Source organism: Neofelis nebulosa, chromosome 4 (assembly GCF_028018385.1).
Source record: "Neofelis nebulosa isolate mNeoNeb1 chromosome 4, mNeoNeb1.pri, whole genome shotgun sequence".
In the NCBI taxonomy this organism is placed as follows: Eukaryota; Metazoa; Chordata; class Mammalia; order Carnivora; family Felidae; genus Neofelis; species Neofelis nebulosa.
The window spans coordinates 84842450-84869771 of NC_080785.1; the positions used below are offsets into that span (position 1 = coordinate 84842450).

At 34.5% G+C, this 27322-nt stretch overlaps 1 protein-coding gene and 1 long non-coding RNA gene across 4 annotated transcripts in view; one reads left to right on the forward strand and one right to left on the reverse strand.

Annotated features, from left to right (window-relative positions):
- Positions 1-5427: 5427 nt before the first annotated feature.
- Positions 5428-27322, reverse strand: part of CD36 (CD36 molecule) — a 54524-nt gene continuing 32629 nt past the window's right edge. For all 3 annotated transcript variants that reach the window (XM_058725272.1, XM_058725271.1, XM_058725273.1), the window contains 12 exons: positions 26062-26222; positions 21501-21648; positions 20880-21059; positions 19471-19562; positions 17107-17153; positions 14401-14470; positions 12823-13010; positions 10147-10265; positions 9061-9134; positions 8421-8475; positions 7217-7381; positions 5428-6368 (listed from right to left, as the gene is read on the reverse strand). In XM_058725272.1, the coding sequence (XP_058581255.1) occupies positions 7217-7381; positions 8421-8475; positions 9061-9134; positions 10147-10265; positions 12823-13010; positions 14401-14470; positions 17107-17153; positions 19471-19562; positions 20880-21059; positions 21501-21648; positions 26062-26222 (1299 nt within the window). In that variant the 3' untranslated portion in view covers positions 5428-6368. The remainder of the gene's footprint in view (positions 6369-7216; positions 7382-8420; positions 8476-9060; positions 9135-10146; positions 10266-12822; positions 13011-14400; positions 14471-17106; positions 17154-19470; positions 19563-20879; positions 21060-21500; positions 21649-26061; positions 26223-27322) is intronic.
- LOC131509475 (uncharacterized) lies at positions 10741-26184 on the forward strand. The gene is made up of 2 exons (XR_009260517.1): positions 10741-11100; positions 25912-26184. It is a non-coding gene; the product is annotated as an uncharacterized LOC131509475 (long non-coding RNA).

A 27322-nucleotide genomic window follows, 5' to 3' on the forward strand; every position in this document is an offset into this window, starting at 1 on the left:
CTATATTTTGTTTTCTTGTGGCATCCTTGTCTCGTTTTGGTATGAAGATAATTCTGGCTTTGTAAAATGAGGTTGGAAGTGTCCTAACTTCTTCTATTTTTTGGAAGAGTTTGAGAAGGATTAGTAATAATTCTTGAAATGTTTGGTAGAATTTACCAGTGAAGCTGTCTTGTTCTGGAATTTTGTTTGTTGGGAAGTTTTTGATTACTGATTTACTCTTCTTACTAGTAACCAGTCTTTTTACACTTTGTATATCATCATGATTCAGTCCTGGTAGGTAGTATAGTACTAGGAATTCATCAATTTCTTCTAGGTTTGTCCAATTTGTTGACATATAATTGTTAATAATAGTCTCATGATCCTTTGTATTTCTGTGGCATCCACTGTAAATTTTGTCTTTCATTCTCATTTTGAGTTCTCTCTTTTTTTAATTGGTTCATCTAGCTAAAAGTTTGTTAGTTTTTCTCTTTTCAGAGTACCAGTCCTTCCTATCATTGATTGTTTCTATTTTATTTTTTTTCTTTATTTCATTTATTTATGCTCTGGTCTTTGTTATTTTCTTTCTTCTGCTAATTTTTGGCTTTATTCTTTTTTTAGTTAAGATGTAATTAGGTTTATATTTGAGATATTTGTCTCTTGATGTAGACATTGGTATGAACTTCCCTTCTAGAACTGCTCTAATTGCATCCCATACATTTGTGTTTGTATTATTTCCATTTTCATTTGTTTCAAGGAAAATTTTTAAAAAATTTCTTTTGATGTCTTTGATCCATTGGTTGTTCAGTAGTATGTTGTTTAATTTCCACATGTTTGTAAGTTTTCTGGTTTTCTTCTTATAATTGATTTCTGCTTTTATACCACTGTGGTCAGAAAAGATATTGATATGATTTCTAAGTTTAAAATTTATCTACACTTGTTTTGTGGCCTAACATATGTCTATCCTGGAGAATATTCCATGTGCATTTGAGAAGAATATGTGTTGTATTTCTTTTGGATGGAATGTTCTGTATATAAAAACTAAGTTCCATCTGGTCTAAGGCCAATGTTTCTGTCTGGATGACCTATTCATTTAGGTAAATGGAGTATGAAAGTCCGCTACTTTATTATATTGGTGTCTATTTTTCTTTTTAGGTCTGTTAAAGTTTGTTTTGCATTTTTATATGTTCCTATATTGGGTGTATAAATATTTGTAAATGTTATATCCTTTTGTTGGATTGACCCCTTTATTATTATATGATGTCCTTCTTTGATGTTTATTATAGTCTTCATCTTAAATCTATTTTGTCTGTCTAGGGGTGCCTAGATGGCTCAGTTGGTTAAGCTTCTGACTTCAGCTCAGGTCATGATCTCACGATCCATGGGTTCAAGCCCTGCTTTGGGTGGTGTGCTGACAGCTCCAAGTCTGGAGCCTGTTTAAGATTCTGTCTCCCTCTGTCTCTGCCCCTCCCCTGCTCATGCACGTGCTCGCTCTCTCTCTCTCTCAAAAATGAATAAACATTAAAAAAATTAAAAATAAAATCTTTTTGTCTGCTATAACTACTTCAACTTTCTTTTGGTTTCCATTTGCATGATATATCATTTTCCATCCCTTCATTTTTAGTCTCTGTGTGTCCTTATATCTACAGTGAATTTTTTTGTAGGTAGCCTGTATCTTGGTCTTGTTTTTATTTTTTAAATACACTCAGCCACTCTGTCTCATGGTTCTAAAATTTAGTCCATTTACATTTGAAGTATTTATTGATAGGTATGTACTCTTTGCCATTCTGTTCATTGTTTTCTGGCTATTTTATAGTTCTTCTCTGTACCTTTCTTCTCTTGCTCTCTTCTGTTGTAAATTGATGACTTTCAGAATGGTATGTTTAGATTTCTTACTCTTTATTTTAATGTGTGTCTACTAGAGGTTTTTGCTTTGTAGTTATCGTGATACTTACATATAAAAACTTCTATTTATAACAGCTTAAGTTGATAAGAACTTAAGTTTGAATGCATTTTTAAAGCTCCATATTTTTATGTTTTTTGGCATCATGTTTTACCTCTTTTTATCTTGTGTGCCCTTTAGTTATTATAGTTTTACTTTTGACTTTTAATCTTTATACTAGCTTTAATAGTGAATAATCAATTACCTTTACCATCCATACATTTATCTGTGTGGTTTATACTTTTATAAGTTTTCTTGTTACTAATTAGCACCCTTTCTTTTCATCTTAAAGTCCCTCTCAGATTTTTTATAAAGCCACTTTAGTAGCGATGAATTCCTTTAGCTTTTGTTTGTCTGGAAAATTCTGTATCTCGTCTGAATGATAACTTTGATTTTAGGTAGAATATTCTTGGTTGGGATTTTTTTCTTTGAGCATTTTGAATATATTGTGCCATTTCTTTTTGGTCTGCAAACTTTCTGCTGAGAATTCTGATAACTTTATGGGGGGAGGGGACAGTTCCCTTATACATAACAAGTAGTTTTTATTTTGTGCCTTTAAGATTCTCTCCTTGTCTTAAACTTTTAACATTTAATTGTAATGTACCTTAGTGAGAATTTCCTTGAGTTCATCTTATTTGGAACTTTATGGGCTTCCTGGCTCTGGATGGCTATTCTTCCCTAGGTTAGGTTGGTTTTAAACCTGTATATATATATATCTTAAATTTATTTATTTTTGAGAGAGATGGAGTGAGCGGGGGATAGGTAGAGAAAGAGAAAGAAAATCGCAAGCAGGCTCTGCTCTGTCAGCGCACAGCTCAACATAGGGCTTGATCCCACAAACAATGAGATCGTCACCTGAGCTGAAATAGAGAGTCAGATGCTCAACCAACTGAGCCACCCAGGTGCCCCTAAGCCTATATTTCTTTAAATAATTGTTTTCTGTACCTTCTCTTTCTCCTTTCCTCTGGGCCCCCTCTAATGCAAATATTAGCCTGCTTGATGTTGTCCCTTAAGTCCTTTAAGGTATCTTTCCTTGTTTTAATTTTTGTTTTTCCTTTTGCAGTTCTGATTAGGGTGAGTTCCTCTGCCCTGTCTTGGAGTTCATTGATCCTTTCTTCTACTCCATCTTATCTTCTAGTCTTCTGTTGAACCCTTCTCATGTACTTTCAGTACACTTACTTATTCTTTACTTCTGTAACTTCTGTTTGATACTTTTATCTTCTCTTTGTTGAAGTTCACTGTGTTCATCCATTTTTCTGGGTTTTTTGAGCATCTTTATGACAGTGTCTTTGACCTCTTTATCAGGTAAATTACTTATCTCCATTTTATTAAGGAATTTTTCCTGAAGTTGTATTTTTTAAAATTTGGAACATATTCTTTTGTTTCTTCATTTTGCTTGACTTTCTGTGACAGTTTCTATGCATTAGATGAAATAGCCACCTCTCTGATTGGAAGGAGTATCTTCCTGTAGATGACCCTTATTGTTCAACCCTGCCCCTAACTTTTGGTTATCTCTTAAATCTTTGTGATTTTCCAAGGAGCCCATTTTATTTTTTAATGACTCCCAGTAGATGAAGGTGTGCCAAGACATGTCAGTGTCAAAAAGGGGAGGATCTCAGTAGGCATCTGTATTCAGGCAGACTGGACCCAGATCCTCAGGCAGCAGCAGCTTTTAAGGTCTGGAAATATATACAGTCTTGTGGAACTGCAAATGTATACACTGCTGGCCCTGAAGCCAAGTACTCTAGGTATCAACTGGGCAGCAGCCAAAAAAAAATCTCCAGATGGATTTTAACATAGCACTAGTGGGCCTGCTACTCTCCAGGGAGAGAAGCTGGTGGGTGCTATCTTCATGTCCTCTGCCTTGCTCTAGTCAATAGGCATCAATTTCAACCTCCTTGCCATGCCTCTGAGTGCCAGTAGCTCCCAGAGGGGAGCTTTTACACAAATCTAGTGCCCTGATTTCTGCAGCGCTGCCCAGGAAACACCCTTTGATTACCTGGTCTGGTGTCTGGGGCAGTTTATGTGCCTAGATTCCATAGGCCTGAAACAATCGGGAGACATTTGTTGACAGATTACCACTCCCAGAGCATTGGACAGACAACAGGCTGACACGTAGCCCAGTTTATCTGAGAAAGAGCTCAATTTGCTTGTCCAGGAGCTCTGGCCTGAGGGACAAGCTTTAGGTTTGGCGCATATCTAGGAGCCTATGGAGGTATTCTCAAGGAACACGCCAATAAAGGTCAACTTTGAGTTCTCTCTGCCTTTCCTTTAATTACAAATAATATTGTTGTGTAGCTCAGACATTGACAATAGGTTAAAAGATTGACTGATTATTGCACTTGCACATATCAAACACAGACATCCAGTACTTTCACAGTGGATATTTAGGGATGACCAATTTGTAGCTTCATTTTTTTTCTCCCTAAATGATATCCCCTTTATCTTTTTGTTCCTGAGATAAAAGCTATAGAGATTTTATTTCTTCATGCACTTGTCTGCAACAATAAGCATTAACACATTTTTAGATGTTGTAGGTTGTCTAACTTATGTTAACACTTTTGCAGATGCTGTAGATTTTCAAATTTAGGGTATGAACAACCATGCTTTGTGTGGTGGTGAGGAAAGATAGTTTGGAATGAAAATGTATAATTATAAATATTAGAACACACATGCGTTTAAACAATACTAAAGACCCAGAAGTGAAAATATTTTCCTGATACCTAAATGTGGTGAGAGGATATTCTTTATGAAGATTTTAAAGTCTGAATCATTGATTGGATATCCAGATCTTGTGTGAGGTGGCTACATATGTTTTTCATACAATTCTTTAGTCCTACTTTGTTCAAGAATTAATTTCCTTCCTATATCTCTTAGATCAACATGTCCACTTTTACATATAAGATGTCCAGAATCTAATCTTACATGTCACTAGCTTACAGGGATGCCTTCCACCCACCCACCCACCCCTTTCAATTAAATGTAAAGGCACTAAATCAGTACACTTTTGAGATTTTCTAATGATCCCTCCAAACTGGCAGTGTCTTTGGATTTTCAGTATTTGCCCTGGAAGGTAATGTGAGGGAAACAAGTTACTTTTAATCAATGTTCATATCCAAACCAGTTACTACTACTTTGTCCTATAAACCACTGTGTATAAAACACAAGACAATGTGGTGCATCTTCCCTTTCTGTGAGGAACTTTTTCAGAGGACTAGTTCTCTCCAATAAGTGAACCCTTGCTGAAGAAAGCAGGATTACTTACCAGTATGTCTCCTCATAGAACGGAAAAATCCTTCAGTTTAGAGCTCAAGTCCTGCTTCTGCAGAGGATGAAACAAAATATTTTTGTTTGTTTGTTTTTCCTCCTACTTGCTTAAAAATTTAGCCTAGGAGAAAGTTGTCATGATTGAATTCAGAAAGCATATGCCAGAAGGAAATAGAGATTCAGATGGAATATTAAATTAGGGTAAATGCTTTGTGTCACAAGAACCATGAAAAACACAGGAATTTAAGGAAGAACATATTTTAATGTTTGAGACCAGTCTTTCCGAGGTGACAAGGGAAATAAGAACTATTACAACAAATAACTATTAACACAATTCAATCCTTGATAATCTTTCGTATGATAATTCCTTTATTGTCCTTTACATCTCTTAATGCTAGCACAAGATTCTGAAGTTGCCAAGCATAAGTTGCATGTAACTGAGCAGAAAGATCACAATCTCCCCGTATTGCTAGAAGAGCTTCAGGATGTGGAAGATACAAAGTTCTTAAACATGAAGAGCCAAAATGTGCTAAAAATAATGTCCATTTGCATAATTAGTGATAAAATATAAGCCCATTTGCTATAAAGTAAGAAAATGGTTACAATGCCTGCTGTTGCTGTACAAAGGATTCCACAGAGAAAGAAACTTAAGTAATATATAATGAATGGCTCTTAAGGCCAATCATTTACTTTCCATTCTTAAATGTCTTTCACAATTGGTGGCGCTCATGAAATGTGATGTACTGACAGTCCTGGCGTCAGTCCATTGCAACGAATAGGGATGCTGATGTTTTCCCTTGATAAAGAAGACAAGCGTTCAGGGTCCAACATTTGTTGAGAATGTGCACTGTGCTGAATTTGCCACCAGGGAACCAGTTGGTGAATCAGTACCAAATAAAAACAATTGGTTCATGCTTGAGCCAGGTCCATAGAAACTGAAATCAGTTTGTGAACATGAAGAATTTTAAAAGGCTCCAGTTTTGGGTTCAAAGTATAAATTTTTAATAATATCTTAAAATCAGTTAGAAATATGCTGCTGCTTAGTGCAAAAATAATGCCACCATTTCTTCAACTAGAAGGCGTGTTTTGTAAAAATAAAGCATATTTAATCTTCATTTTGTAGGTCAATAGTAACAATGGTCCTGATGTAGCTGGTACATAAAGGTTGAAACTCATTTACTGCCTGGAAAATAGAAGAAATGTTATTAATCAGAAAGCAGTGGGAAAATCCCTTACGGATTTTAATCTCGGGGTGCCTGGGTGGCTCAGTTGGTTAAGCCTCCAACTCTTGATTTAGGCTCAGGTCATCAACTCACAGTTGGTGAGATGAAGCCCCGCATCTGGCTCTGTGCTGTCAACACAGAGATCCTCTTTCTGCCTCTCCTCCACTCATGCTCAGGCTCTCTCTAAATAAATACATATTAAAAAAAATAATTTCAATCTCCCATAACCTGCCCTAGACAATAATGTATTAATTACTTGTGACTTTTTGTTATAATTAGCTAGAAATAATCAAGAAACAAAATGTCACTGGGGCACCTGGGTGACTCAGTTAAGCCTCTGACTTAGATCACGATCTCACAGGTTTGGGGTTCGAGCCCTGCATGGGGCTCTCTCCTGTCAGCAAAGAGTCTACTTTGGATCCTCTGTCTTCTCTCTCCCTCTGCCCCTTGCCTGCTCACATTTTCTCTCCCAAAAATAAACATTAAAAAAATAAAAAAAATTAAAAGTCAGGATTTTGCACTAAAGCTATATTCGTACTTTCAAAGGTGATAATTTCATTTTTTTAATCCATTCCTCCCAGAACTTAAGATGCAATGTAGTAATCTGCTTGATGCAATGAGTAATCTGCTCATAGGCCTTATTTACTCATTCAGTCTTTGTGTTTTAATTTACATTAGCTATCTCAAAACTTGGAGGATATATTGAAAATGGTAGTTGGGTAGACAAATCTAAAAATGTTTGTAGGCTAATTTTATAACCCCTCTTTGGTAAAATGAATACAGGTAATAATTTTTGGTATATACTTACTTATTTTACTTTCTTTGATCTGCACGCACAGTATGAAATCATAAATGCAACAAACATCACCACGCCAACACTGAGTAAGGTAATTTCTACCAGGCCAAGAAGGTTGATTTTTCCAGTCACTCTTTTTCTAAACATTTCTGCCTTCTCATCACCAATGGTACCAGTCTGTAATAAAGTTAATGATTAACATGATTTGAATATATGAGCAAAGCAAAAGACTTAAAACCTTCCACTTACATATCACTCTTTCCTCCAAATGCTTGCATAGGTGTTAGTCATCTGTATGTTTAAAATAAACTAGGATAATTCACTTTGCATGTCAAAGGCGGCAATAAATTCCAAGGTAGAATACTTAGAGAGTGAAATATAATCCTTCCCCCACTTTGCACATGTTATATAGCACTATTGAACATGCTAGGCTTCACTGATCTTCAGAATGACCTTATAACATCCTTTCCAAAAGATGCTCCCTTTAACCAAGGGAAGTGGCAAGGTTTCAATAGTTTCAATCGCTCTGAAGTTTTATGTACTGCATTCCCCAATTCTGGGGCTAATTGATATCATGGTTTACACTAAAATTATGTCATCAGGGAATAGGATAGACTGCATACACCTATTCTAACCGGGCCTTTATAACTTTGGTTGACTTTTATTACCAGTATAATATTCACTGAGTCTTGAGTTATTTGGAGTTACATGTATGTATGACTCTTTTTTTTTTTCAACTTTTTTTTTTTTTTAATTTATTTTTGGGACAGAGAGAGACAGAGCATGAACAGGGGAGGGGCAGAGAGAGAGGGAGACACAGAATCGGAAACAGGCTCCAGGCTCCGAGCCATCAGCCCAGAGCCTGACGCGGGGCTCGAACTCACGGACCGCGAGATGGTGACCTGGGGCTGAAGTCAGACGCTTAACCGACTGCGCCACCCAGGCGCCCCTGTATGACTCTTTCTTAAAATAAGCACTATGCCAAGAAAAAGTGCCTAAAGATGCATTTTGAAAATAATCTAAAATGATAGAAATTGCTTTGATTTTCTAAAAGAAAAATACTGAAAACTGATACAACTATGTGATTGGGTTTTCTCAAATATATATATATTCATCTATATGGGCAATGAAAACATATACAACTTCAAAAACTATACATATATATTTAATTTTGAAACACCAATGAAGTTTACTGTTTACTGATAAAAATACTAACCTCATTAAGCCAAAGAATAGGCACAATATAGTTCCGCTTAAGACCCTTTAATGCCCTGTAATATACATTAAAAGTAATTATGAAAATATATACTAATATATTACACATACACAACAGAAATTTCAACAAGTACTAGTGTAAATATATGTTCAGAAATTAGTTGCTTTTGCAACTTGGTTAAGTTCCTTGATTTCTGTTCCCTGTAACAAGTCATTTGAATGTTAATATAGCTGTTCCTCAGACATTTTCCATGCTTACAAATCTGTTTAATACAGATATATAATTAGATTAACTTTTTCTAAGCACAGATTTTCCCTTTCAACAAATTCTACCCAGGAAGGTAAAATATGAATTCTGGAAACTATGGTCATGGAAGTATCTGGACAGCTAGCAAAATGAGAGATACCACCAAATACTTAAATTAAAACATATCAAAATATGTGTAAATATCATTTCTATAAACACTAGGCATAATTATAAATTTTAAAAATTCTCATAAGCATTTAATAATTATTTAATGACATTAAGCAAAGAGAAGTTGAAATTTTATATTCTTTCCACTTCTTATAAGAATGTGAGTTAAGTCTATGAAAAAATACTACAAAAATCATGCAGTGATAACCTCACTTAAGAGACCTACTCAATTTTCTTTGCTGGTTTGACCAATATGTTGATTTGCAGCCGTTTTGCAAATCGTAAAGTGAATCCAGTTATCTAAAAAGAGAACAAACTAATTACCAACTTTAAACAAAAAGTTGCAATATCCAAACTTACTTTTATTATTATGTAAAATTTAATATGACGCTACTACTTGAAACTTGTGAAATTAATTGGACATATTAAATTATTACATATCTATAATTACATGTGTATAAGGCATATATATGTATGCGGGTATGTGCACACATAATAACTTTGTGCAACAAAATGTCAGGTCTTTAGTTAGATATGTGATATTTAACCAAATAGCTATCTATAATTACATGTGTATATGCAGGTATTGCATACACAATTTCTTTGCCCAACCAAATGTCAAGGTTTTAGTTAGATTCGTGATAGTTACCTAACATGGTTTTGGTAATCAGCAATAAGGAAACACAGAGCTCATATAATTAGATTCTTAAACTACACAAGGCCAGATATATATTCAGTAAAAATCCATGTATCCTCAGTGTAATTATACTAGTTGTATCATTATTTAAAGTGACACATGACTATTAAAATTTTGACATTTCATTTGACTTTTGAAGAGGAAAATATCAAAATCATTTAAAACTTTAAACTGTTGAGTTACAGGAATTTTTATTGATTTTTCTTGACCCTAAGTGAAATAGATCTTGCCCTGAATTCACATAATACCCATAAAATATCTTTTAATTCCTCATAATACACAGTATCTCTTCATATAAGCAGTATTTACAGTTATAAATTACTATTTGATGATTATTTTATACATCTCAAATTGTTTTAAGCCAATTAGAATCATTCCCATCATTGGTATTCCTGACCTATGAACCATTAGATAGGCATATAAATTTCCATATGCTGAGAAACTGAAGTTTAATTACCTTGACATTTCATAAGCAACAATACAAAGAAATAATGTCATTTTGACTGAAATAATAGTAATATATCAAGATTGTGATTCAGTAACTGCAATTAACAAGGAGAGAATTTACTTTTTCTTTCAATTTAATGAAATCAGATCAATAATATGTTTGCTTACAGGTTCAACATCTAAGTATGTGCTATGTTCGTCTTCATTTGGATTTAAGCCTTCAATGGGTTCTGCAATATCAGGACTTGAATGTAGAAAATGAGGAAGTGAAATATACACAGGTTTTCCTGAAAACATTTTAAGAGATATTGGAGATAAATAATTTTTCTCATTTTGCATACCACCCAAAAAATATTTCCTTAAAAATAAAACTTAAACTTTTTTAAATGTTTATTCATTTTTGAAAGAGAGAGAGGGGCAGAGAGAGAGAGAGGAAGACACAGAATCAGAAGCTGGCTCCCGGCTCTGAGCTGTCAGCACAGGGCCCGACACAGGGTTCAAGCTCAGAAACCGCGAGATCATGACCTGAAATTAAGTCGGATGCTTAACCGATTGAGCCACTCAGGCAGCCCAAATATAAAAATTTTAAATAAAAGAATGCATAACTAGGCTTGAACAATGATTGGGGAGTGAGGGTGGGGGAGAATTATATTACCTGATCACTATTGTACAAAAAGAAAATAAAAATTTATGCATCATCCTATTAAACAGTAAGTTAATGCCTGCTGTTCTTCCTTAGATGTCAATTTTCAATATGTAAAGATGAGCTGCTGAGCATAAAATTTCAATCATGTTCTTGTTTCAGGCAGTAATAAGTCTGTGAATGAGAATTAATTTAAGAGGTCTTCTTTTTTGCCTTCACATTGACTCCAATATGAAGGTGAGCTAAATAAGATTCCAAGTTTTGTTTTTAAGTCAATTCTCCTTTCAGAGACATATTGAAATCATATTTTTATTCACCAATTTCTAGGGAAGAAAAATCTAGAAATATGGCAGATGGACAAGTTGGGATGTTCAAAGTACTCTAGGAATTATTCTTGTTTTACCATCTATTTGAAAGGAGCCCAGGAATCCAACAAAATGAAAAGTGTAACTGTGGAATGGATACAAGCCACATATTCAGTAAGTAGTTGATATAAAAAACATATAATGAATTCATAGAACTCAAAAAAAAACAAAAAACAAAAGAAAAAAACCAGATAACAAAAAATGGGCTAAGGACCTAAATAGACATTGTCCAAAGTAGAAGGGAAATATCGGTATGGTTTTACCTAATAATAACTAAGTTTCACAACACTGGAACACAACTGGGACCTCAAAAACAAAACAAAAATCAAAGCAAAATTATTCTATTACCACGCTTCCTTAACTGTCTTCTTGCTTTCTCGCTTTAATTTTAAATTTTGGTTGAAAGGGATCTTGGGTAAAAGTTGCATTTTTTAAAAAATGTTTATTTATTTATTTTGAGAGAGAGTGTGCGCACAAGCAAGTGGTGAAGGGGCACAGACAGAGAGGGAGACAGAAAATCCCAAGCAGACTTTGTCAGCACATAGCCCCACGAGGAGATCGATCTCACAAACCTCAAGATCATGACCTTAGCCGAAATCAAGAGTCAGGTACTTAACTGACTGAGCCACCCAGGTGCCTCAAGGTTGCATTTTATTTTGTGTATTTTTTTTCAGTGTTTATTAAAATTCTATTTATTTACCATATAGTGTAAAACTGGTTTCAGGAGTAGAATTTAGTGATTCATCACTTACATGTAACATCCAGTGCTCATCAAAGTGCCCTCCTTAATACCCATCACCTATTTAACCCATCCGCCATCCACTTCCTCTCCAGCAACCCTCAGTTTCTTCTCTGTACATAAGAGTCTTTTTGGTTTGCCTCCCTTTCTTTTCTTGTCCCTTCCCATATGTTCATATGTTTTGTTTCTTAAATTCCACATATGAGTGGAATGATACGGTATTTGTCTTTCCCTGATGAACTTATTTTGCTCTGCACAATACCCTCTAGCTCCATCCATAGCACTGCAAATGGCAAGATTTTACTCTTTCTGAAGGCCAACTAATATTCCATTGTATATATGTGTGTGCGTGTATGCATATATGTGTGTGTGTAAATGTCCATCTAATGATGAATGGATACAGAAGTTGTGGTATATGATATATCTTTATCCATTCATCAGTCGATGGATATTTGGGCTCTTTGCATAGTTTGACTATTGTTGATAATGATGCTATACACACTGGGGTGCATGTGCCCCTTCAAATTTGTATTTTTATATCCTTTGGGTAAATACCTAGTAGTGCAATTGCTGGGCAATGGGGTAGTTCTATTTTTAACTTTTTTAAAAAAAGTTTTTTAATGTTTGTTTATTTTTGATAGAGAGAGAGAGAGAGAGAGAGTGAGAGAGGAGAGCATGCATGAGCAGGGGAGGGGCAGAGAGAGGGGGAGACACAGAATTCGAAGCAGGCTCCAGGCTCTAGGCTGTCAGCACAGAGCCCGATGCGGGGCTCGAAACTCACGAACCATGAGATCATAATCTGAGTCAAAGTTGGATGCTTAACCAACTGGGTCACCCAAGGCGCCCCTATTTTTAACTTTTTGAAGAACCTCCAGACTGTTTTCCAGAGTGGCTGCACCAGTTTGTGTTCCCACCAACAGTGTAGGAGGGTTTCCCTTTCTCTGCATCCTCACCGACATCTGTTTCCTGTGTTGCTAATTTAGTCATTCTGATGAGTGTGAAGTGGTATCTCATGGTTTTGATTTGTATTTCCCTGATGATGCTCACTCATCAAGGCTTCAAATTATATCATGGACTGTGACACTGAGAACACTTACCTTCTTTGCATCTGCCAATGTCTAATACACCATATGATGTACAATTATTGGAGATAACGGTTTCTGTGCAGAAACAATGGTTATCTGGATTTTGAAGTGGAGATGCAAAGGCCATGGATGGAAGAACAAATCTATAGACAGGGATTCCTTTCAGGTTAATTTCAGCTCCAAACACAGCATAGATTGACCTAAACACAGAGAAAAAAGAGCTTTATTCCAGGAACCTAAACTACATTCTAGAGATTATTTTTTCCTCTTATTTTTAGATTATATTCTTGCTTTAAATAAGAAAGATTAGATACTTGGGGCGCCTGGTTTGCTCAGTCAGTTAAGCAATTGACCTATGGCTCAGGTCAGCAAATGACCTATGGCTCAGGTCATGATCTCGCAGTTCGTGGGTTTGAGCCCCACATCAGGCTCTGTGCTGACAGCTCCAACCCTGGAGTCTGCTTCATATTCTGTGTCTCCCTATCTCTCTCTCTCTCTCTATGTCCCTCCTCTGCTCGTGCTCTCTCTCAGTCTCTCAAAAATAGATAAATGTTAAAAAAAATTAAAAGAAAGATTGGATACTCTTGTTAGAATTTTAAATCCTCATTTAATTCACATGAAAAAACTTTCTTGTGAAATTTTAAGGCATACCAGGACACAATACCTGAGCGTGAGCTATTCTTTGTTCTCAAAAGCTTCCAAGAGCAATTTTTGCTTATGTATTACCATGGATTATTTACACTGAAGACGTTTCTCATAGTTAATTTCCTCTGTAGATTAAATATTTATATGACTTCCCTCAAATCCTTTATTTGTGCCCAGGTTACAGGAAATACAATTAAAATTTCTTTCTTTCAAAACTTAATCCTGGAGAGAAAGACCACATACTCACTGAGGTACTTGCATGTGAGTTCTTGATATACATCTCATTATTTACTGAGTGCCTCCATCGTTTACTTAGTATTCACCAACACCTAGGCAATGTGCGGGGGCTCTATACCTATTTCTTCTAATCCCCACATAACCCTATATGAAGAAACACTGCTCTCTTCAATTTTACAGGTAAGGAAAATACTGAGATATTTTAAATGTTTGCCCATAAACATATGATCTTTAGGAAAAGGGCTAAGAGTGAACTGGCGTGGGTTCCAATGCTTATGTGATATCTACTGGGTTCCACCGTTTTTAAAAGAGGCTGTTAATGTGACATTAACATAGTTCTGTGACAATGGCATCATCTTCTCTGGACAACATTAGAAAGATGGGGATGCCCTTCTATACATAATTGCTATTGAATATACTACTAGTTTAGTTTTTTTAAAAAAAATAGTTCACGCTTAAAAATGAGAATAAAATAATTTGCATTATGTAAAATATCCTCCTGCAGCCCTCAATTTTTAGAAAAGTTAATAAGCACATTATCAATTCCATATTGTATTTATCCTGAATAAATCAAGAAAAATTTCCCTATGTGTATTTTAGTCTTCTCAGAAAACATAATTATTAAGTATAACCTTCTTGGTCTGTGCTTTGTCACTTGAGGAAAAAAAATTCTAAGTTACAGAAATACATTGGGCGTCTTGGTCTTACCTGCAAATGTCAGAAGAAAAGAAACGTAACACTCGCGTCTTCTCAACAAAAGGTGGAAATGAGGCTGCGTCTGTTCAAAAATCAAGCCAGTGGCAAGGGATTAGATGTAATGTGTATCCTAGAAAAATCTAGAAATCTCTATTCCAGTATGGTCAATAGAAATATAATGCAAACTGTAGATGTACTTTTTAAATTCTTTAGTAGCCAATTTCTTTTAGGAAAAAAACAAAACAGGTACATATTTTTTTAACCCAATGTATCTCAAATGCCATCATTTCAACATGTAATCGATCTAAAAATTAGCAAAATCCCATGTGTATTTTATATTTATAGCACATTTCAATTCCTTAATAGCAACACAGGGCTAGCAGCTACCATATTCAGTAAGTCTGTATACTATATATATTCATTGGTATTTAGTTCCATGTTAAATTTCCCCACACCTTAAAAACAAATATTTACAAAAATAATAGCAAAATCACATGTTGTTAAAATTGTGATTGTGTTTGTTTTTGAAATCTCCCCACCCTTTAAGGAGAGTGGCACTTTTATTTCTATGAAATTCACTTAGGACTTCAGTTAGAGTTATGTTTTTCTTACATTTTATAGGGATTCATTCGTCTGTCCTAATGGTTGAGTAATATTTTAAAAATTTATTAAAATTCACTAACTAGAATTTCCTCTAACTGCTTTGAAATATATCCATCACCTTACAAAAAGGATTTTGTTGTATTTATTGAATTTCTACTATGGTTATGATCCATGGAACACACTGGATATATGAAGAAATCACTCGATAACTCCTCTATTAGCTTCTCAAATAAGTATCACTAAAATGAGCCACAGAACTGAATGTGTTTGTTGTAAACAGTGCCCATCCTTCAATTACGCTTCAACCTTGTGATCTTATTACATTTCACTTATACTCTTGTGATCAATGAAATAGAATATCACAGTGAATGTGATTGTGGTATTGAGAGCATTGGATATTAGAGTTTAGTTTAAACTCCCCAGATAGGTGACTCAGTGGACATCATCTCCAACTTGCCTTTCCAACACTTTAACCATTGAAGGAAAAGAATACATTAAAAAGCTGTAAGAATTATTACTGAAATATCATTTAAGATTATGCCATAATTATTTCTAACAAGTACTATGGAAATAAGTACAAGATTGCAGACTTTTTTTTTAAACATTCAGATGTGTATCAACATTTTCATGTTCTGTCTCTTACTCACTGAAGGTGGAGGGGACACTTCTATACTATGACTTTTTCAGTTTTGTTGGTTGCTTTTCTCTGAGGCCATCAACCAAGAATCTCTCTCCCAGTGATCACATCTGAGTCCTCTGCTCTGTCCAATCTCCCTCTGATCCTCATTTGTTTTCCTTCTTTTTTTCCTCTTAGATACTTTTAACTTTATGCCTGATGCTCATGTACTTATATTTTTGTGATTAATGAATCCTTTGCCTCCCCTTTTAAAACGTATTAGCTTTGGACAGAATTGTTTAATAGCTTTTTTTTTTTTTTCTTTTCATTACCATTAAGAATCCATTACTATTAAGGAGCAGTACAATCTGTTTCTCTGTATTTAAAGTCTAAACTACTACACTTATGTAATTATTGGAGTTAGTAGTATTAGGACACTTGACAATTTATTTGCAGAAATGCTTTGTTTAGGGATTTCTTGAAACTTGTACAAAGCAAACTCAACTGTGTTTTTGCTGTTGTTTTCTAGAAGACAGTGGTAACAAAATTAAATAGGCATGTAAAGCTCAACAGTACCTTTGGGAAAGTAAATACCCTGTGTTTTGTTCTTATTCCCCACCCTTTACATAACTTTGTATTTAACTTTCTTCATCTTTAATATATTGTTTTCCTACAGGGTACTGCCTCACCAGCTTTGTAAACATCATGCTTCTCTGTCTTTGCTTCTGCATTGCTGAGAGCTTACCTTATCTCAGGTTTTAATTACCTCATGGTATTGATCCCCATTTGCTTTTTAAAACCTTAGTTCTTAAACTAATATGTCTATGTGTACTTTGCTTTTCTTCATGGAGAAGAAGAAGCCAAATCTAACCATGCTGCAAATCTAAGTTCCTTCTACTTTCTTTTCTCCCCACTTCTAGTTCAGAATATTCATTTTTGCACACATTTTTCATGGTTAGTGGGCATGAAACCTGTCAAGTTTTTGTTTTTCTTTTTCTTTCATTCTGATCACCTTATTCGGAAATACAGGGCTGTCTTGCAACTTCACAGTTTCTACTTCTGCTTGAAATCTCACTTGAAAGTAAATTTTACCTTTTGTAATTATCTTCATTTTTAAAATGTTTCAATTTTAAATCATTTTCTGTACAGTATTTATAAAACATGTGAATATTAACTACTTTTCTAAGTTTTTCTTTTTACTCTTTTACTTCTGTTGCCATGAAGATAGTTCATGTAGTCAAGGTTTTACTAATCAAATGTTTCCCTAGTAATGCAGTAAAGGCTAATCCTCAAGGATTAATCTTCAGAAATCCCATCACATTAGGCAGACATTTACTAAGCCTGTGTAACAATAGACACTCTCAATTATGTCCTTGGGATATAAAGATAGGTAAACGCATACCCTTAACACTCAGAACATTGTAAGTACAGTGGTGGAATTTGTGGGAGAGAGGGAGGTGGGTTCATGGTGATTATTACCACAAAACAAATGCCCTTACCTGTACCATTAATCATGTCACAATAACTTGGCCAATAGGAGAGATTCCTTTGGAATAAAAAGAAAGGAAATGAATAAACATTCTTTTTTCTAGAGTACCTTTCTCATATTACTTAGTCTATTATGATTCAATATTGCTAAAATAAAGATTAGATGTGTGACAAATGCTAAGTTTAAGCAATGTTCTAAGTCCTGTGGTTTATGTTTTGTTTGAAGGTTTCATCTTGTTGAGATAAATTAAGTGCCCAATACCATTAAGTGCCAGATTATAAAATAAAAAGTGCCAAATGTTAACACAACTTAGAATAGAAAGCAGTTCTGAAAAAAGAAAAAGGAGAAATACCTCAGAAATTATATCTCTACATAGCAGAGAATTTTTTTTTTCCATTTGGAGAAATGAACTATTTGGTAATATGTTGAGTTTTCAAAATATATAGGTAAATATGAAGTGGTTTTCTTCATATTTGAGGGAGGGAGTATGAGGGAGAAGAGGGGTGTAGGGAAGAAAGAAAAGCTGATGTCGAAGAAAGAGATGGAAACATATAGATCATCAATTTATACTTTTCTCCCTTTTAACTCTTGCATAAGCTTGCATTAAAGTAGGACAGAGTTGGGGCACTGGGGTGGCTCAGTTGGTTAAGTGTCTGACTTCAGCTCAGGTCATGATCTCACAGTCTGTGAGTTCGAGCCTTGTGTCAGCCTCTGTGCTGACAGCTCAGAGCCTGGAACCTGCTTCGGATTCTGAGTCTTCCTCTCTCTCTGCCCTTCCCCTGCTCATGCTGTTTCTCTTTGTCTCAAAAATAAATAAAAACATTAAAAAAATAAAGGACAGAGTTTATTAATTTATATACTGATGTCTAAGTAAGATATATGTATATATAACTGGAAGCAATAAAAATAGTAGTAAAAATTTCTCTGTATCCTCAGCCACTTTTTGGTGATGCAAAACCAGGTTTTTCCCCACTGATAATGTATCATCTAGCGAGATGTCAAGGGAAGTTATTGCTTCTTTTTTATTAAAAAAATTTTTTTTTCTAATTAGTCTCACTGTTTATTTATTTTTATTTTTTTAATATGTTACTTTTTTTAAAAACGGAATAAACTGTTAACCATGCTCAGTCTTCCCATGATCAGTTACATTAAGCTTATCAAATCTTAAACTGAGGTGGAATTCTTACTCCAATTAGAAGCACTTAGTAACTCTCCTCAAAATATCTCTGTAATATTGAAAAGGCAAAAGTGCTTGTGTTTCTCAATAGACAGTGATGTGATTTCATTGCAATAAGCATTTAGGAGTGTGAGTTTTCCTCCACTATATTTTTCTATAAAAAGATGTTAGTATGGAATCTATAGAAGAAAAACTACTACCTAAGTGAATATTTAATGGTTGTATGCAATTTTTAGATAAGGACTCAGTGTGAGGCAGTGGTTACTTGTATTAATTAATAAAAACCTTTAATCTCTCTGAATTTTGATTACTGTATTCTTTCCAGGAAATAACTGATCCAAAGCATATTTATTAACCTTGATTAAAAGAGAAGATGACTTTCTTCCCTGACATTTATTGAGATTCTTCCTTTGTTACATGATAAGTTTACATGATAAATTATGTGTACTCTAGATGATTAAGCAGGAGCTAAGGAAAAAAGCAAATCATGACTATCTACTATTCATTCAGAATAGTAGCATAGTAGTAATCCAGTAGTAACAAGATAGAATAGTAATCATTCTATTACTACTTCAGAGGAGGCCTGGTCTTTATTTTCAAGTTTAATATGGCAACTTTAGAACTATATTTGCAGTACTAATTCCACTTTTGCACTGATAAAGGTATAAAATGCTGATTTATCAATATAGCAAATTAAGAAATTTTGAAGGAAAACGCCATGACAACATCTGCATGGATTCATTAAGTTTTCAACTTTATAGAGACACATGAAATCATGCTGTGGAATGAACAATTTTTATTTGATAGGCTCAATACAACAAGTTAAACACACCCAGAAAACTATGTTTTTCTATCTGCTAGTTGATCAGCTGATGTAATGCTTTTCTTCCTTTCATTTGTGGCCGTATGAGTGTACTGTGATGGTGGCCATGCAACAGAGATGGAATTCACTTTGGATTTCTTTATGTAAGAGAACCTGTGTACAAAGGTAAAGCTAATTCTATAGTGAGGCTGATATTTAGCAACTATGCACTAGTGATCAGTTGTCACAACTAGAGGGTTAACACCTCAAAGAACACGAAGTTCCAGGGCTGAGATATAGGCAGATCTGGACCATAGTTAGTGCCTGTGCCTTAGCAGTTGTTAAATAAATACCCCTCCTGCTTTGGAGTTCACACACTTTACCTGGATACTTACTTTTTACCTTTGTACGTGTCAATTATGGCAACTTGGTTTATGTTGTCTTTCCCACTGAAAACTGTATAAACTCCATCTGCAGTGTTGTTGTACTGAAAAGATATGTACAAGAAGAAATTACTTCTAGGACAAGTCATAGTTTCCAAGTTATAAAGTATGTAACTCATGTTCATATTTTTCAAATACCAGTTATCGATAATTAATAATTATTTTATGTGGCCTGAAATATATATGCAATCAAGTTTTAAAATTATTGGTCTTTAACACTTTAAAAACATAGGCTATAAATGGCACCTCAAATTTGTGCTAGGGGTTGAGACAAAGGAAGAAAGACCAATACCAGAAGTTGCCATGATCCAAACTCTGGTCATAACTAAGCCAGTAAGGCAATTTTGATCACTACTCCTATTATATTGAGGTAAGGGGATATTAAGAAAAAACTTTGAGAACAAGGGAAGACTTCTAGAGGTTTTCTAAATGTTATGATATTTTTTGTTTTCTTTCTAAATGTTATGATCTTTAACAAGTGGATATAAAACTTAGGCCTACAAAATTAAAAATGCAATCAGCCAAGGAAAGATGTTAAGAGTTTTTGAGTCAAAACATAGTAACTGAATCTCTGATCCTTTAAAGCTTTCTACATTCCTATTTAGTGGCATATAACCTTTCAATCCTAAACACTATCTAAAAGTAAAATAACAACAATAAACTGGAGAATATAACTAATATCACATATAGTGCCAAATAAATCAGTCAAAATTCTAATTCAATAGTTAGCTTGTCCTATTTATAATTCAAAATATTAAACTGTAAGTACATTGCCAAATTCACTTTTTCTTTCATCTGCAAACTGCCATATCTTTGACAAAGTGCATTAAAATAGGACATTGCTGATTTGTCAATCTCACTGTGTTCCAATTTAGGCTAACTTTTAAATTTTTATTAACACAAATTTGTGAGAGTTCTGGAGAAGGAGGAATGTTAAGATGAATACATTTAACACAAAGAAAAATACAGTATTAAACTTGATTTTTTTATAAGGGGAATCAAAACAGAAAATATTATTCGCAGGCTTATTGGCTTACAACCTATTTTAGACAATTGTGTATTTATCAAAGAATGGAAACCTAATTAAATCTCAGTTTATTCATTTTAAATTTAATTGTTAAATTTATATGAGTAAAATTTTCTAACTACAGAGCCATCTGAGATAGAGACTTTAAAAAATTAGAATAACCTCAAGATAAGTAAATAAATAAATAAATAATAAAAATAATAAAATAAAAAATTAGAATATCTACTCCCAGATCAGAAATCATGTGAACAAACTAAGTTGTAAAATTATAAATTGCCAATGTCATTATATTTATCTAAGATATAAAAAATCAACATTCACATTTGGTACTCACAGGAAAAAACACACCAACTGTCGTGGAAATAGGATATGGAACCAAACTCAAGAACGGATCTTTATAGCCCCACAAGAGCTCTTTCACAGTTCTTTTTTGAAACATGGAAGATTTTGACTTTTTGATAAGTGAATTGAGTACCACTTGAACAAATGTATTTGGGTAGAGATGGGGTGCAGCCTATAAAAAAAAAATCACTGTTTGAGACATCAATTTTAGTATCATATTTTTAACACAGATGGATTTAATACGAGCCTTAAGTTTAATAGAAACAAATCTAACCTTATCTTTAAAATTACTGCTCAATCTTGCCAGGACAAAAAGTACAATTTATCTAATCCCTAGATGACTACATTTCTCTGCCTCAGTGCCAGTCACAAGGAGACATTTAAAATTCAACCCTATTTTTTTTTTTAATGATAAAGTAGTCTTCCAATTCAGTTGTTATGATTTTGTCATTTTTCCAAATGATGCTAAATCCATTCAAAATAATGACATAGGAACATATTTTTATTAAAATGACAAAATGAAGAATATCTGATGAGAGTTCTAATCATAAGATCCACTACAGTGGATCCTAGAGTATTTCAAAACCAGTACTTTTGTTGTTTGTCTACTTACTGCTACAGCCAGATTGAGAACAGTCCAAGTGTCATTCTCTGTTCCAGCTGATAGTGAAGGCTCGAAGATGGCCTCATTGGGCTGAAGAAAAGAGACTGTGTGGTTCTCAGGATCGTGGGTTATATTTTTTTTGGCTAGATAACGAACTCTGAAAACCAGAAGTAAATAAAATTCAAAATAATTGTCTCAAGTGAACAGGTCTCAAATGTCATCCATTCACATAACAAATAATTTTTGAGTATATAGAATACATCACAAGTGATGCCAACCAATTGGTTTAAAATGACAAGTAAGCCAGTGCGGGGTCTTTAGTGTATTAGAGGTGATCCCAAATCTTCACAACATAGGAGAAGTAACATGTGTCATTATGAGAGCTTATGCAGAGTCCAGGGGGAAACCCAGAATAAATATAAATCCAGGTTTAGGACTGTCATAGTGGGAGTAATGATAGCCATTTTGGTAGCAATTCCACCCAGGTGGTCTGAATGACAAATAGAAGTTTAGGTGGAGTGGGGTAAAAAGACCCATGGTGTATTGTTAGAAACACAAATTGTTGAATTTGGATGGATTGCAAGGTGAGAATAAGGAGTATCATGGGAAATAGAGCACAGAAGTAAGCAAGATCTCAAGCATAAAAGAGTTGCATCCTATCCTCAAATGTTTGGCCTTGATCCTGAGGGTAAGGAGGAGACAGTTAGAAAGGTTTCAGTAGGGGAATGAATATTAAGAGTACATTTTCTTAAATGGGAAAGAATGTTCTAAGTACATAGCGTATTCAGCACTGGCTTTTCCATATTTTCTAGTACTTTAATGAGAATGAAAGATAACTAATGGAATATAATTTCCATTTTACAGGTCAATTCCCCTCACCATTCCTGCCGTATATTAAATACTTATTAGTTCTAAGCTCCTGGCTGTAAAATGTCTAGGCTTATAAGTACCAAATACCTTTTAGGAACATGGGGAAGGGTGAATGAATAATCTTCATTATTATGAAGAAAAATCTTTTCCAAATACAAGATGTTTATTGAGACAAAATGAGGTATATATCATTCATTTCACTATCATATATGTGAATGTCCATACATGAGATGAATAGATAGCTAAGGTAAAGACTGAAAACCCATGGACAAGGAACAACATTTCACTCCGGTGTAATAAAGTTGTAAATTCCTGTAGGGTAGGGATTATGAGTGTTTTGTATCCACAGGCAGAGTGCCTGGCACATATTGAGTTCATGATAAATAATTTTTTGCATGAATAAACAAATTAGTTAATGGCTCACATTCTTTTAAAAGAGTTCACAGTACTATAGAAAATTTATTTTTAATATAATGTCATCAAAGGTTTATTATTTATTCTTCTTGAAGTACTGTAGACATACCAGGAATATACAAATACGAAAGAGCACCCAAGACAGTCTGTTACAGTCAACTTCTAGTTTTTCTTACATAATTGTATTTTAAATTAGAGAACCTACTATTAGCATTTAAAATTGAAGTACTTTAATTTTTAGTAAAATTTATGTATGTAAAATAATTGAAACAATAGCAAAATGTTACCCAGATTCCAATTTACTTAAGTTGTACTTACAACATTATACCAGTAGATGGCACTAAGAGAAAAATCTTTTAACTGAGGCCTGTGTTTAGAAAATACTTTTAGAAGGAGAACATAATCGCTCAATTCTTTTGTTTAAAAATTAAAATGTACACAGATTTTGGAAAGTGTTGGTTAATGAGGTAAAAGGGAGAAATTTGCCTTAGACTTTGCCCCAAATTGCTTTCTTTGTACTCCTGCCAAAGCCAAGTAACTTAAAAAAATAAAAGATGAGGGGTGCCTGAGCGGCTCAGTCAGTTAAGCCTCTGACTTAGGCTCAGGTCATGATTTTGTAGTTCATGAAGCCCCATGTCGTCCGGCTCTGTGCTGACAGCTCAGAGTCTGGAGCCTGCTTCAGATTATGTGTTTCCCTCTCTCTCTCTGCCCCTCCTCCACTCACACTCTGTCTCTCTCTCTCAAGATTAAATAAACATTAAAAAAAATTTTTTTAAATAAAAGATTAATGTTGGACCTGAGAATATTCTCAAGGAATTAATGAGTCTTCATAGAGACCACGTAATTTACAATATGTATAATTAAGATCTCAATCCAGGCAATTTCATGCTTTGACCAATGCTGTACCTTGTCAAAATTTCAGTAAACTCACTTTAAGAGACATCAGCCAAATAAGCTGTGGTTGTGTTTGAAGAGGGACATCCTTCTACACTTCCAATTTCAAATGTATTCAGGGTATAATTTATAGGGAGGCAGGTTCAGTAAAACTTATTAGCTGTTAGGAAGAATATGAAATTATTAACTTTTTCTGAAAGGTAATCAATTATTTTCTTATTTAGGGTATCCAGACAGACACTAATGACTCCATTTTGGTGACATCTTAAGATGAACCCTAGTTTAGAATTCCCTTTAACATTGTTATATAAATGGGATTTATTGTTTATAAACTTTAGCTGCAAATCCCACTTCCCTAATTCAACCTTCCCCTCATTGCTTCTCCAAGTAAATCTAAACTAACCCTTTTGTCCCTTAGAGAGATAGGTTAAAGTCTCTAAAAAGTAACTATGTATTAGCTGTCTAGGGCTAGATTCAGTATTGTTTGTTTCTACATATCTCAAGGAATATCTTTAAAAATAAAAAAAAAAATACCCCTGCAAAATAAAAGTGAAAGAGTTCTCAAATTCTAACAACTATTCAGTTTCCTCACACGCATGCAGTTCAGTCAAGTTATAATTTTTTAAACATTTTTTCTTAGATTATTATTTCTTAACAATTTTTTTTGGAGTAAGATAATCACATAGGCTTTTTTTTTTTTTTTTTTTAAGTTTACTTGTTTATTTTGAAAGAGAGAGCACAAGCAGGGGAGGAGCAGAGAGAGAGGGAGAGAGCAAGAATCCCAAGCAGGCTCCGTGCTCTGTGTTAAGCCGAGCACCGGGTTTGATCGCATGACTCAGAGATCATGACCTGAGCCATGAAGCCATGATCAAGAATCAAACACTTAACAAACTGAGTCACCCATGCACACCTCATATAAGTTTTTGATAATAACATGGTAACTTTAAGACCATGAAAAAAACATTTTCCAAGGTTTTTTTGTTTTGTTTTGTTTTGTTTTTTAACAATGAAAACCAAGTGTTCTTCAACAGTACTGTGAATAGTCACAGACATATGCACAGAGACAGGAGGCTTGGGGACAATTGCTAGGACAGAAAAGTCACCACAGCCCTCTGTAGCTTATATATCACATACTATGGCAGCAGCCACTACCTTCACAACTACTGTTATTTTATTATATTTTGTGTGTGAGTAGTCAATCTAAAAATATATTAATGCATGGAAAAGAAACTATGTAGACTATCTAAAACAGATATTAAAACTACGAGTTATATGAAATCATAATAAATATGTAATTTTGTGATAAAAACTGATCAAACTAAGTAACTAGTTGTAATTATCCTTGAGGGAAAATCACACATTTGTATAACAAATGATACAGCAGGACTTAATGGTGTTCCCACATGGATATCATAAATCTAATCCTTGGTTACAGTTAGTGCTTTTAGCACCTCATTCCCCCCTGTGTTACTTCGATAGTTGGAGAAAACACATAGTGTATAATTTAAATAAGAAATAAAAATACGCACAAAAATCTAGGAGGTACCATCTCTTAGGTCTGTGTAAACATAACAATCACTTCATATCCCTTGGTGTCAGTTTTTTAGTATACAAAACGAAAAGTCCTAGCTAATCATTCCCCTCTAGTTCTAATACCCGAACATTCTATTTAGAATTGTGTTAAACTATTAGGGTATATAAGAGAAAGGCATAGCATTTTGGTCTCAGTTCTGGAGAAAATATAAGAATGAAGCCACTGAATCAATATAAACACCCATATGACTTGGAAATTAGTTTCTAGAAATCCTTAGCAGGTACTGCGGTTACATAAAATCAGTTTAATTCTGTGGTTCTCAAAAGTGAGTAAGTACTGGAATCACCCAGAGGATTTGTAAAACTCATTGCTGGGCTCCAACCCAAGAGTCTCTGATTCATTTGATCTGGGAAAATCTGCAGATTCTCAGAATTTGTGTTTCTACCAAGTTCCCAGGTGAGGCTGTTGCTGTCGGGGTGGGAACCACACTTTGAGAATAACTGATAAAATGTATACAATTTTAGGATCTTAAAATATTCTGGTTCTTAAAATTCTGATAAGATTTTTTCTATTATGCATGCATATGTCAGAGTTGTTGAGAATATATGTCGTAAGTGTAAAACACCTGTGACTTCTTAAATGTAGGGTTGTTATCTGATACTGCTGAATTTATAATAAAATCTATATTTCTTATTAAATCCTTATCAGGATTCCATATAGGCAGAAACAAAATATTTCATGATATTTTACTGGGGAACAGGAAGAAGTACATCTGAAAACAATGGCATTTTTCAAGTGGAAGATTTTCAGAAATATGTATGGTCAAGGAAAGAATGCCACTTATTTGTGAGGACTCACCTGTACGTGTAAGGACCTCTTTGTTTAACTTTAATTTTGCTGCTGTTAGCTACCACTTCCTGTGGGTTTTGCACATCATAGATCCAAAACTGTCTGTAAACTTCTGTGCCTGTTTTAACCCAATTTTGATAAGCAATGGTACCTTCCTCGAGTACAACCTCCTATGAAAAAGAAAACAAGTTTGGGTTATTTCTCTGTAGTAAATATGGGCACCTCTGGGAGTTTATAACTTTGTTAGCCAAGGCAAGGACTAAGCTCAAGTACCTTCTTCATGAGAACCTTGCCACACGGTTGCAACAGAAATGTTTTCAAAAAATTACTATAGCAACCTCTTTTTGTCAACCTTTTACAAAGGGAATCAGGGTACAATATTGCAGACATGGCTGTTGATGTCAGGCCAACCATTGGCAAGCTTTAGAGTGACCCTATATTGCAACAGTTATAACTTATTAAGCAAATTTTATTAAACCTAACAAAGTTCCTACCAGGTTGAACATTAACTTCTCTGCTGTCCTCAGATTGATGAGACAAAACAGAAAAAAGAGAGAAAAATCTGGTGGTATTGAAAGCTTTAACTTTTCTTCAAAAGTTGGACACTTCAGAAGATGATCACTTAACATTTATTAAATTAAAAAAAAAATTTCTTGGTGAAAAACACAAATTTGACTTCTTCTCTTCAAAATCCTTCTCAATCCCTAACTTAGTATATATGTGACAACGAAATAAGACATGTTTCCAGAAGCTACAACAGTCTAATGTTATTATTAAAGTTATTACTGGGGCGCCTGGGTGGCGCAGTCGGTTAAGCGTCCGACTTCAGCCAGGTCACGATCTCGCGGTCCGTGAGTTCGAGCCCCGCGTCGGGCTCTGGGCTGATGGCTCGGAGCCTGGAGCCTGTTTCCGATTCTGAGTCTCCCTCTCTCTCTGCCCCTCCCCCGTTCATGCTCTGTCTCTCTCTGTCCCAAAAATAAATAAAAAACGTTAAAAAAAATTAAAAAAAAAGTTATTACTTACACAATAAAAGGATGAAATGAGGAGATTATCCTATTATTATTTTGTGGAATTCGTTAAAAATCACCAATGCGCCATGTAGTAAAGATAAACAAGTGGGAAAAAATGTCAATGAGGTAATCACAAAACCTCATGTTAGAAACGTGTTCCCTTGCTTTAGATGCTGTGGAACTGGATGGAAAGTCACCGAACCACTCAGGGTCAATATCATTATCTATAAAAGAGGTGGTTATAGATGATCTCCCAGTTT